Here is a 12758-nt window from a genome sequence, read left to right as displayed (position 1 = left end):
TTTTTCGACCCTTGTTTATAGGAAAAAATAATCTTATCTTTGATTGTAGAATCTACTGCTAAAGTATTGCACACTAATTATGGGGCACCCTGTATAAATGGTTACCCTCTACCAATTAAAATATACAGGGTGATTCAAAAAACTGCTGACAGACTTCTAGGGTGGATAATACATAAAAAATTAAGACGAAAAGTTTTAATAAACATAGGGTCGCAAATGCCTCCTTAACGAGATACAGGGCGTCAAAGTTTCTGTAAAATTAAACATTGTCTGCAATAATTCCAAAATGCCTGAACATTTCTATTTCAAATTTGCTATGCGTAGTTAGCACCTTAAGACCAATGTTTGATGTACTGCTCAAAATTTTATGAGCAGCAGTGTCGTAAATACTGGGTCAACGTCACCCTTTTTTAAAAATATTTTCTACGCCACTGCTAATTTTGTCAAACGGGCACTATTTTCGTGTAAAGTGTTCAATTGTCTATCGAATTGGTCTCTTGCAAAATTTGGATTAAAGCAACCATTTTTAAGAGAAACACCTTTGTAGAAAATTTGTAAATCCAATTTTATTTTCATTCATTTTAGTTTCGCACAGTAGGCTTGTGCTATTCAAAATAAAATTAAACATCGCCTGTCACTAATGTCAATGTGTACAAGTGAGTTAAGTAAACTAGATTATAAGCTTCTTTTTGTCATCTTTTCGCTTTAATTTTACAGAAACTTTAACGCCCTGTATCTCGTTAAGGAGGCATTTGCGACCCTATGTTTATTAAGACTTTTCGTCTTAATTTTTCAGGTATTACTTACTCTAGAAGTCAGCGGTTTTTTGAATCACCCTGTATAGGTACTAATCATTTTAATTTTTGACGCATTAATTTTTTTTACAGGGACTGAACTTTTGTATCGAGATTCTGATGACAACTTGGTCCTCCTTAACATGGAAAATTCAACGTCCAAGATACTCTTAGATTCCACCGATAATGTAAGGTTTTGTAAATTGTGTAAGTAAAATAAAAATATACGGTGCGTTTTAGGTATTGCTCACAGCATTTGATTACCATTTATCTGGCGACGGACTTTACCTTCTCGTGGCTTACAACTACCAAAAGGTAAGTTTAGACGATTTTTATACCTGTCATTCATTTAATTCTGATCTCTTATAAATTACTTGGAAACTGTTAAAATCCAAACCGATTTCCTCCAGTTGTACCGACACAGTTTCAAGGCTCAGTACCAGATCATCGACATCAACACAGGATCCAAGTACGATCTAATGGCATCAAATCAGTCCGTTCAGCTGGTTGCTTGGGCACCAGTCGGAAATGCATTGATATACGTATATGAGAACAACATTTACTACAAGAGTTCAGCAACGTCTGAGGATTCTGTCACTATCACTTCTACCTCCAATTTCGTTACGAATGGGATCCCCGATTGGGTATATGAAGGTCTGTAACCATTACACTAAACGGAATAGTCATATATTTTGTTGGTTTAATCAATTTTTTCTTCAGAGGAGGTGTTTAGTTCTAACAAAGCCCTGTGGTTCTCTCCTGATGGAACCAAACTAGCTTTTGGGCGATTTAACGACACTCAAGTACCTGTTATGGTGATTCCAGTTTATGGAGAACCTGGTAGTATGCTGTTCCAATATCCAAGAGCAAATCTCATCAAGTACCCGAAAGTAAGTAAAAGGCTTTAGTTTTAATTAGTTTGAAGGTTAGAGAGGTAGGAATAGATAATTGAGAGTTAATTGCAAACAAATAAGCTTTGACTAATTTTTAGGAAAACCTGCCACAAAATTGTCAAAAAAACCGTTACCAATATTTCGCTGTTGACTTGGTGTCAACTTTTCTTAATTCTCAAAAAAATCTTAACATTTTGGTCTGACCTAAAGACCTGCGTTTCCGCATTTTTCAATTTTTCCAACTTTCAGGCTGGTACTACCAATCCTACTGTCACCCTACACGTTGTTACTTTAAGCAATCCTGGAACAGAACTTGACTTACAAGTACCAACAGCATTAGAAAAGTACGAATTTTTTTAGTCGCTTTTTTTGTTGTGTTACAGCTATTATGAATGTTGCTGTAATACAATTTTCAACCACATAGTTTGCTTAACTTTCCAATTTTAGTGATCCCATACTAAGCACCGTCGAATGGGCCACGAACGACATTGTCTCCACGATTTGGATGAACCGCGTACAGAATCAGGCCTCAATCACAACGTATGACACCTCTGCTAGCTCAGTTACGCCTACAGTTGTAAGTAGCAGCACTACATATGTAAAAGTGTAATTTGGAATCTGTTCTTTTGTTGCCAAGTATAAAGAATCCATTTTTATCTTTAGATAAAAAGTCTGGAATCCACTGAGGGGTGGTTGGAACTATTCACTCCTCCAAAATTCTCCAGCGATGGCTCAAAACTTATCCTAATCCTATCACAAGACCAAGGAGGAGACAGCGGTTCTTATCGCCACATAGTCTTGTTCAACAGGGAAGAAAACGCTGAAGAACAACCTCTTACTGCAGGAACCTTCGTGGTTACAGAAATCCTTTCTTGGAACCAAGAGGATAACTTAATGTGAGTCACATTTTTTTCTCTACGCTCAGTCAATCATTGATCGTACCTTCTAGATACTATTTAGCCAACACAGCAAATGACTATGCCGTCCAACACCTCTACAGCGTCTCTGTAGACACAAAAGCAGTCCAGTGTCTCACCTGTCAAGAAAACTTAAGTACGGATTGCTCCTACAACTCAGCAGAGTTCAGCACGGATGGTTCGTACTACGCCCTCACCTGCGAAGGTCCAAACGTCCCACGGGTGTCAATCTACTCCAAAGAAGGCCAGGAGAAGGCGGTTTGGAACACGAACGAAGAGATATCTGCGTTGCTAGCAGGCAACAAGGCTCCTATCATGCAAAAATTGTCGTTTGATGTTGCTGGCGGGTTCAAGGCCAACGTTATGCTGAGGTTGCCTCCCAATATTGATACCAGCGGCAATACGAAGTATCCCATGTTAATAAATGTGTATGGTGGTCCTGATACGTATCAAGTCATCGACAAGTTCGTGTTGGATTGGGGTAGCTATTTGGCCGCGAACAAGAGTATTATTTACGCCGCGATAGATGGTAGGGGATCAGGTTTGAAAGGGGACAAAATTATGTTTTCGGGTTACAGGAATCTGGGAACTGTTGAGGTCGAGGATCAAATAAATGTCACAAGGTAAGAAATAAAGGCTTCATTTAGTTGTCGTTATAATGTTTAATTCGGCACACAGATTGATTCAAGAATCACTCCCGTACGTGGATTCCACAAGAACAGCTATTTGGGGATGGAGTTATGGAGGGTACGCCGCTGGTATGGCTTTGGCCACCGATACGGAAGGTGTGTTCAAGTGTGGTATATCCGTAGCGCCAGTTACTGATTGGACGTTGTACGGTAAGTTTGCCGTGGAATTACCCAGACTTGTCACCTCTTGATTTTATCCTTGCAATTTCAGATTCGATTTACACTGAAAGATTCATGGGTTTGCCGACCACGGACGATAATCTTAGCGGCTACGAGAATGCTCAACTTCTAACCAAGTCTGAGGGAATAAGAAACAAAGAGTATTTCCTGATCCACGGAACTTACGACGACAATGTGCACTACCAGCAGTCTATGCTATGGGCTAAGGTTCTGGAACAGAACGATATTTTGTTCAGGCAGCTGGTTAGTATAAAATTCAATAAAATTATTATTCTTCTCAAACTTTTTCTATTTACTATTGCGAATTTTGTTAGTAGTTCTTAAACTGTTCAAATATTTAGTTATGAAGATACTAAAGCTTATTATAACGTTATTCGAATTTTATGAAATAATTACTAGAAAAAGAAATATGTAAATGTCTACCAGGTGGTTACACTTACTAAAAAAAGTAAGTGGGGTACAATTGGTCTAAACAAATGTGTGATAAATCAAATAAAAAATAAAATAAAAACATGTTCACGGACTTGGAAGTTTTTTTTCATGTATGGGCCAGATAGCTTGTTTATTCAGCTTCAATTTCCTTTTTTTTAATTTTCGATACGACCATTTTTCATCGAAATATTGGACTTTTAATGGAAAAGGATCCTTTTGTCTTCAATCATCGATATCTCAGCGACAGATGGTCGTACAGAGAACGGCTAAATACGGCTAAATTAGAAATATTCACGAATTGACTAATGTTAACCATGACTTTTACAATTCGATATACCCAGAAGAACCCTGTGAAATTTCATCTCGATCTAACGAACCGTTTCTTTGTTTCAAACAATCAAACTTTTGAAAAAATGAAAGGGTCACGTTTTTTGAACTTAAACACTTTATAATCATGTTTAAAATGGAAAATCATTTTTTTTAGGTTTTTTCACTTTTTTAGCGCAAATAACGTCCAAATTGATGAAAAAAAAAATTAGAAAAAAAACTATTTTTTAAGTTATTACAGACTACACACAAATTAATTAGAAATTTGTCTCAAAAAACGGTATGAATCGGATTCGAAATCTGGTTTGGATCATCAACTTTAAATTTAATTTAATTAAAAGTTGATGAACAGTAGCATAGGACGGAAAAGGCGAATCGTGCTGGAAACAATTGGATTTTATTTTCTTCAATGTCCGGAAGGTTTACCAAAAAACAAAAAAAACATTTTTTTTCCTCACTTTTAACGTTATTTGCGGAAAAAATGTGAGAAAACCTCAAAAAAATTTATTTTCCATTTTACTCATGATTATAAAGTGTTTAAGCTCAAAAAACATGAACCTTTAATTTTTTTCAAAAGTTTGACTGTTTGAAATAAAGAAACGGTTCATTAGATCGAGATGAAACTTCACAGGGTTCTTCTGGGTATATCGAATTGTAAAAGTATGCTCAGTCATTTCGTGAATATTTCTAATTTAGCCGTTAATTTTCTAAAAAACCATAAATTACTCTTTTCTCCTGAAAATTCTTGTAAAAGACGAAAACATAATTTTTTTAGGACTATTTGTCGCCGAGATATCGATGATTGAAGACAAAAGGATCCTTTTCCATTAAAAGTCCGATATTTCGATGAAATATGGTCGCATCGAAATTTAAAAAAAAGAAAATTGAAGCTGAATAAGCAAGCTATCTAGTCCATGCAATGGCTTAGCTGAAAAAAAATTTTCCAAGTCCGTGGACTCAGAAAAAAAAAATTTTGCAAAATTTTTTCGTCGCGCTATTTCTTAGAATTGCATGACAACTGTAGCTCCTAACAAATTTCGACAGAAAGATCTAAACACTAGAATCTTAAAGCTTCAAAATTTTTAATTCCTGATACGACCATTTTTCACCTAAATTCAGTCTGTCAAAAATCACGGAAAAGTTTCGGAAATTCTTTTGACCCTTTAATTTTTTGCAGTACACAAATTTTATAAATTATCTGCTCTTTAATATCTCTCAAAATTTTGGGCGCCTATTTTCGATGGTACTGAACATCAATCTGAAGTAATTTTTATGCGATCGAACCTAATTTTCGAAAAAAAAATTTCAAAATTCTAACCTGTACACTTCACACTCATCATCACTATTTACAACTGATCATCACTATTTACAATACTGTATCGTCTTTATATATTTTCTTAAATTCATGCCATTAGAGATCTTAGAATTCCCGAAAAACATATTTTTATTTATTTTTTTTAAGGAAAATAATTAACAAAGGTATTTATTTCTATATAAAAAAGGCGAAGCATAAAAGGCGAAGTTAACCTAAAAAATTCATAAAAGTAAAAAAAAACAGTTTTTCTGTAATAAAAAAAAACTTGAACTTCAATCGAAAAAAGTTAAATGAGAAAGTTGTAGCTATTAGAAAAAAACCTATCGATTCGTATTTTTGAATATCAATTGCTATATTACTTTTCGAGATATATCGAAAAAACCGTCAAAAATCGACTTTTTTTGTTTTTGCTTTAGGTATCTCTTGCAAATTAAAGTTTTGAAACTTGTTACTTGTTGTTAATGTAACCTTCAGCAAGCAAAAAAGTGCCTTTTTTTAAATTAAATAATATTAAAAATTGTTCGATTTATAACGATTTTTCGAAAAAAAGTAATCTCGAAAATCGTCTCTTCTTGCTCGCCGAATAGTCGTAGAAAACGAATCAGGGCTCATATTTTTACTTAAGAGTTTCACGGTAAAACAGAGTGATAACGATTTTATTCATTTCAAGTGTCCAAAAATGACTGAAAAAAGTAAACATTTTTTGGTCGGGTTTTTCTTGAACATTTTTTTCAATTTTTCTTTCTCGATGTCTATTACATCGATTGCTGGCATTTTTACGAATTTAAAAAAAAACATTGCTCTACGACCTTCTAGAGCAGATTTTTTTTTTCAAAGAGGTGAGCTCTTGTTAACATTTTAATAATTATTTATAACAAAAAATATCGCCATCATAAATGCAGAAGTGGCTAAAATGAACCACATTTTTTTTTAAATTCGCGTAAAAATCGAAAAAGATATTCAAGAAAAACGCTACCTATCAAAAAATTTTTACTTTTTTCATGTCATGTCATTTTTGGACAGTTGAAATTAATAAAATCGTTATAACTCTTTTTTTTTGCATGAAAGTACATCTCTTAAGGAAAAAATGAGCGCTGATTCGTTTCTCTAAGATTATTCATCGAGCAACAGCCGATTTTTGAGATGACTTTTTTTTTTGAAAAATTGATAACTCGAACAATTTTTAATATTTTTTAATTTTAAAAACTTTTTTTTGCTTGCTGAGGGCTACATTTACAGCAAGTAACAAGATTCAAAAACTTAATTTGCAAGAGATACAGGAAAAACAAAAGAAGTCGATTTTTGACGGTTTTTTCGATATATCTCGAAAAGTAATACAGCAATCGATATATTTTAAAAACGAATCGATAGATTTTTTTAATAGCTACAACTTTCTCATTTAACTTTTTTCGATTGGAGTTGTAAGTTTTTTTTTATTAGCGATAGGGGAAAACCGTTTTTTTGACTTTTACGAATTTTTTATGTTAGGTTTAAGTGGTATTTTTTGTAAGCTCTTCTACCTATTGATTGGACTAGTAATAGACAAACGAGAAAGAGGAGGAATTCAGGAGTGAAAATTGCGGATTTAATGTCGAGAGATAATATAAATATATAATAAATACATTTTCTCTTCAAATTTTAACAAATCAGAAACATTCAAAACGCTTTTTTGGTATATATAGGTACCTATTAGGAGGTCACTCTTTGCTAGTGGGTCCAAAGTAACAGAGTAACAATGACATTTAAGATTTGACTTATAATTTGTAGGTTATATCTCACCTACATTAAAAACATGTTATCATAAACTGTCTCCTCTTTCCAGAGTTATCCAGATGAAGACCACGGCTTAGGCTTAGTCCGTCCGCACCTCTACCACTCCCTGGAGAGTTTCCTGGACGAGTGTTTCATAGAAAGGGAAGATTGAAATATTTACTTATAAACAATTTTTGTACGACTGCAACTTTCAAACAACTAGTCAACGTAACTTTTTAAACAACAATCGTCTTACACAACGCCAGGGTATCTATTGTCATAGATCTCAGAAATTAGGGACGTTTTTATATTTTTGTTATGTAAGATATGTAAATAGAGTAAACATGTAAATAATTCCTAATCAAAAGGTTTCCTTGTCGTGAACTACATTATCGATGTTAAATGTAAAACATTATTGTTATTTTTTAATTAAAAAAAGGTAAAATATACTGACGAGACTTTTATTCCATATAAAATATACACTGGGTGAGAAACTTAACACATATAGAATGTTCCAAAAAGTAGGAGATAAATATTGTAGTAGAAGTTATATAAACTGTGATGTTCTGTTGCACCACCATGATGGCACAATCAGTTGTTCACTTTACTTAGGTAAGTAAGTTTATAAACTTTTTGCATCGTCTGCCAAGATCTTCGTAGAACGCCTCACGTAGGTAATAAATATGTACTTGCCCTTACATGCGAGTTATTCTAACCTAATCCATTCGATTTCAAGAGCAGCGACGCCATGTTGTTTCTTGGCCATGTGCGCTCCGCCATAAGCGACTATTCCCATTGAAGTTATGTGGCTTCTGTCCAGCGGCTTTGCGTCTTCGACCTGTTCCCCCTTCCAGTACGCTTTGAAACTTCTTATGGGCAGATGGATTATTTCATACTCGAGAGGTGCCTGCAACATATTACATATTCTAGACACTTATTTCAATTCATTATATTCGCTAACATGAGAGCGAGAGAAACAGATAGAATGGTATGTCTAGATCACTGCAACTAACCTCAAAATAATGCACGTAATTGGGATAATCGTCCACAGAGCTCCCTTTCTGTTTCAAAAACAGCTCGTAGCCCCTGTACTGTCCTTGGCCTTTGATCTTCAGGGAGATGAACTTGAATTTTCTTATATCCAAAGTGATGTTTCTCTTTATACCGGCCAAAGCGGCGCCGCACGGTTGTGGGTTAAGCATGGTGAACAGGACGGCCTTTCTGAAGTAGCCAGTTTCGTGCAAGACGAAGCTGGCCTTGGATTTGCCTTCTGCCATCACTGTGTCCGAGTGTTCCGCCCATGTGGAGACGGTCGAGTCCTTTTGGAAGTCATCTATGTAGAATTTGCTGAAAGACAGACAAAGAAATACCTATTACCAGCAAAATCGAGTAGATAAAGACGGATTTATATTTAGGTTGAAATAGTTTTGTTTCTAATTTTTACATCATAATTTTCGTTGAAAAAAAAAACATTGGCACGCCTATGGACGCATTAGTTACCATTGTTACAAAATTTGGTAATGTATAATGGAATATTCTTGCTTAGAACGCTATATCAGTTTAATAAACAGTGATAACAATGACATATCTTCTGTGAATCATTTTTTTTTTTACAACAAATGGCGTGCAAACTCTTCTAAATTTCCTATTCCTTATAGCGCCAACATTGTTAAAATTTTAAATGTTACTATAATATTATCAAAATATTATTATAGCAAAATAGGTATTTCATTTTCATTAAAAAATAATATTGTAAAATGAATAAAATATTAATATTCTCTAATCCAGTTAAATTAAAGAACAAACAAATAAAATTTTTATGTAAAATATTTTAAATACAAAAATAGTAGATAAAGGTTTTAAATGTTAAAGATCACGAGTACAACAACAGAATAGATATTAGATTTGAAGACTATTCTGTGACAGTTTCGAAAAATTATGCAGTGTTATAGTCTACAATCTCAATTAATTGAAGAATAAGAGGTTGGCAGTATGTACTAGGTTCGGTAGCTGACGCAACAACTCAGCATTGAAATATTTGAAAAACTTGTTCCCATATTTATTTAGCCATACCCATATACAGATCTGGTCGCCCAGTTGAAGAATGAAGGCGCGGGCAAACGCGGCACAAACACAGCCGCACTGGGCGATCTGGCCATAAATTTAGTTGTCAACAAATGGCCTAGCGGTGCAGTGCAGCAATGAGGAATTTGGTGTGAATCAGGTAGTTTTAATTTATTTGTGATTCAGGTAATTTTAATTTATTATAGGCATCTCCTATTCATATTACAATTGCGAAAGGGAGAAATAAGAGGGATATTTTGTTTACTATTATTATTACAACATGGAACAAAACGAAATTTACCATCACTATAATAAAATTGTTTGAGGGCATAAATAATTAAAATGTGTTGTTTGTCAAAGGAACATATAATAGAAATTTTCTAGATATCATATACAAATTATTATAATTTTTTACCTTTAGTAGAAATATTTTTTAGGGACGTCTATGAAACTAATTAAATTTTATTGCTAGGCATTTTTTTACATGACTTCGGAAAGACTATAAGTACCAGATTTATTAAAAATATTAAAATATTGATTTTTAGGTTGTTTTTGAAATTTTTCTTATACACTTAATATAATTGTATTATTGAAGAGCCAAAAAAGCTCTATTTGCTCAGTTTAAAATTCAATATGGTGTCCATAAGAAAGAAGAAAGTTGATGATGGTTTCTCGTAAACGAAACGTTGCAATGAAAACCTAAATATACAGTGAAATTCCTTGAAAAAACTTGCTGTGGAAAAGTGTTTTCAGATTTTAAAAATTGCTCTAAATAAAAAAGTTACAGACGATTTTAAAAAACGCCACAAAAACTTTTTTTTCACAATAACTCAAAAACCTGTAAAGCTAGGGCCGGTCTGCGAGCGACATTAAATTAGCAACAGAACTGCCTAAAATTTCCATACTTAAAAAAACAATTTTTCTTATTCGAAAATTACTATTTCTGATTCTATTTATTGCAACTTTATTAAATCTAGCCTTCAGTTTTTTATGTTATTTTTTAATTTACTGCTGATGTAACAACTATGTTAAACTGTTAAACTATGTTTGTATATTTTTATGTTTAATTTATGTTTATTTTGTTATTATTTTTGTTAGTATAACTAAAATTCTGTTAAAAACTGAAGATATTGTAACAAAAATAGAAAATGCAATAATTATTGTGCAATAAATGTCAAAATCTTACAAAACATAAACATTTTAAAAATAAAAATAACTTGTTTCATGCCGTTTTGAAAATGTCATGGGCGTAGAAGTTACATTTTATTAAGGGTTACCCCTATATTTACAATACTAACTAAAATGCAGAATTACGTACTATATCAAATTTTTTGAAGTTACGTGTTTAATTTACGTGTTAAATTTAATTCATTTACAAATCAAAATTTATAAGACTGAAGTATCCCTATTGTCAAAAATGTTTACAACTACTTAGCTCCGAGTATGTTTGACGCGCAATTCAAAATTTGCGATTAAAAAAAATATTTAGCACACTTACGCTTACCAGTTTGACTGGACAAACAGACCGACAAAGATTATGGCGATACCAGCGACCGAGCAAAACATTAGGATTAAATTGATACGAGCACAGTTGAACATGAATGAAAACTGAATAATGAGAAATGGGAGACCTTTCTTATACTTAAAGACTTCCAGGTAAGTACACAGGAAGCCCGTAAATAAAACATCTTTAAGGAATGGTATTTCTCAAGATATAAATCGTATGACGTAAATTTTTTTAATTTGTAGTCGAACGGCATTCCATCGATGGCCACGGAATATTAATTTTGTTATTGATATGAGGAAAAGAATTTTACAGAGAAAGTGTCTGGAAAATGTCGTGTAATTTTAAATGTAACTTATTTACAACCTCCCGTCTCGTTCTATCCTTTCAGAGCGGTTCTAAGTCTAACGGGTGCTCTAGTCACTATAAACACCTCAGTTTATTTCCCTTTTTTTGTCAAACATATGCGTTACATCAGACAGACATTACCATAAAATTAAATAAAATAGCATGCTTATATTTTTGGATCAAAGATATTATCTCATCTAATAGATGTACCAACGTCATTTAAATCATGAGATGCTTAAATTAAAGAAACAGTGTGCGATTAACTTTACATATCAATGCCAGGAATGCCAAAGGTATGAATATTGAATCCAAATATATATTTATTTGTTCGCGACCACAGTTTTACCTTTTGAGTAAGTACAAAGCTTACGGACATAAAAAGTAGTAACATTGCCAAATAAGGATATGTGTAACGCTTTTTTATTGCAGACATGGGCGTAATAATATAATTTACAAAAAAGTTAAAATATTTTATAAACATTTTGTATACATTTTTTTTAACAGTCCGAGAAACTGTTTTTTGTAGAATAACAAAATACAATGAAACAATTTACCAGGCATACATTTTTTTCATGTAAAGAAATAATATACTTACCATTGAATTTGAACAAATAGAGTAACAAAAATTATGGCAAAACAGTTAGCTAATAGACACATCTTAATTTTGAACTGACTGATAACGATACCAACAAACGTGAAAATGAATTTAATACTGATTGATAAAACTCAAAGGCGGCTCTTTTTTATATTAAAAGACTTCACGCAAATGCGCAGGAAGTCGATAAACAAAAGGCCTTTATGGGAAGGCATTTCCCGAGATATCAATCGAATGACGTGTTTTTTTATCAAATTTGTATTGAGGTGTGGTAATCCCGTCGTCATAGAAGTGCTAATTTTGTGGCAAAGATAAAAAATTATGCAAGGAGTTGCGAAAAATAATAATAACGAGGAAAAATTTAATTTTACTGTTCATTTTTATACCAAAAATTATAATGAATAAATTGTAAATGTGTTGTTTTATTGATTTTCTTAAATATTTTACGTTTTTTTATTTTAAAACATTTCACTTCTTCCATTAAAAAAAATTATCGTTTTCATTTTGTGGGACACTCAGTAAATTTATTCCCCTTCCAGTAGTTCACGTCTCGGAAATTTGCCTAAAAGTGCTAAAAGCAACTGTATATATATTTACTAAATATAACTATTTGGAATTTCCTGTATAATAATCTGTATCATATCATAATTATATAACATAACAATACAAGGTGGTTCAAACACAAATATTGACATTGCGGTTAGTATCTTCAGAAAAATATATTGTTATGTTCTTAATCTTTTAGCACATTAGAAATATATACACTCCACTCCCATTTAGAAATGTAAATAAAAATGTAAATTGTAACTTGTAACCAACTTGACTGATTGACTTATTTGTTATGACGTCAAAATGTTTTTAGTAAAAACTTTTTACTAAAACAGGTTAAATACGCTAGTTCGCAAAAAATAGTTTACCGGTTTTTCCCAAACCACTCAAAGTTCTTAC

At 32.7% G+C, this 12758-nt stretch overlaps 2 protein-coding genes across 4 annotated transcripts in view; one reads left to right on the top strand and one right to left on the bottom strand.

The window, feature by feature from the left end:
• The window catches only part of LOC108917584 (venom dipeptidyl peptidase 4), a 53162-nt gene extending 45414 nt beyond the window's left edge, over positions 1-7748 (top strand). For both annotated transcript variants that reach the window (XM_018724272.1, XM_018724273.2), the window contains exons 3-13: positions 888-982; positions 1035-1109; positions 1205-1448; positions 1515-1684; positions 1937-2031; positions 2135-2264; positions 2351-2583; positions 2637-3227; positions 3283-3443; positions 3505-3716; positions 7370-7748. In XM_018724272.1, coding sequence (XP_018579788.1) covers positions 888-982; positions 1035-1109; positions 1205-1448; positions 1515-1684; positions 1937-2031; positions 2135-2264; positions 2351-2583; positions 2637-3227; positions 3283-3443; positions 3505-3716; positions 7370-7471 — 2108 coding nt within the window. In that variant the 3' untranslated portion in view covers positions 7472-7748. The remainder of the gene's footprint in view (positions 1-887; positions 983-1034; positions 1110-1204; positions 1449-1514; positions 1685-1936; positions 2032-2134; positions 2265-2350; positions 2584-2636; positions 3228-3282; positions 3444-3504; positions 3717-7369) is intronic.
• Positions 7745-11987, bottom strand: LOC108917585. 2 transcript variants are annotated; one of them, XM_018724275.2, is made up of 3 exons: positions 11811-11987; positions 8313-8646; positions 7745-8206 (listed from the first exon to the last, which is right to left on the bottom strand). In XM_018724275.2, the coding sequence occupies exons 1-3, from the start codon at positions 11870-11872 to the stop codon at positions 8006-8008; spliced, it is 597 nt and encodes a 198-aa protein (XP_018579791.1). In that variant the 5' UTR covers positions 11873-11987; the 3' UTR covers positions 7745-8005. The 2 variants fall into 2 exon arrangements, with proteins under 2 accessions (XP_018579791.1, XP_018579790.1); XM_018724274.2 differs by lacking the exon at positions 11811-11987 and adding an exon at positions 10868-11018.
• Between the last annotated feature and the right edge of the window lie 771 nt (positions 11988-12758).

This window comes from Anoplophora glabripennis, unplaced genomic scaffold, assembly GCF_000390285.2.
Source record: "Anoplophora glabripennis isolate ALB-LARVAE unplaced genomic scaffold, Agla_2.0 scaffold80, whole genome shotgun sequence".
Taxonomy (NCBI): Eukaryota; Metazoa; Arthropoda; class Insecta; order Coleoptera; family Cerambycidae; genus Anoplophora; species Anoplophora glabripennis.
This window is presented reverse-complemented; position numbering and strand designations above follow the sequence as displayed.

Excerpts from the sequence above, each read along its gene's own strand:
- LOC108917585 (XM_018724274.2), bottom strand. The coding sequence starts at position 10,962 with ATGTTCAACTGTGCTCGTATCAATTTAATCCTAATGTTTTGCTCGGTC. Across the intron at positions 8,647-10,867 it reads CTGTTTGTCCAGTCAAACTG|CAAATTCTACATAGATGACT; the intron begins GTAAGCGTAAGT and ends TCTGTCTTTCAG. Across the intron at positions 8,207-8,312 it reads ATTACGTGCATTATTTTGAG|GCACCTCTCGAGTATGAAAT; the intron begins GTTAGTTGCAGT and ends AATATGTTGCAG.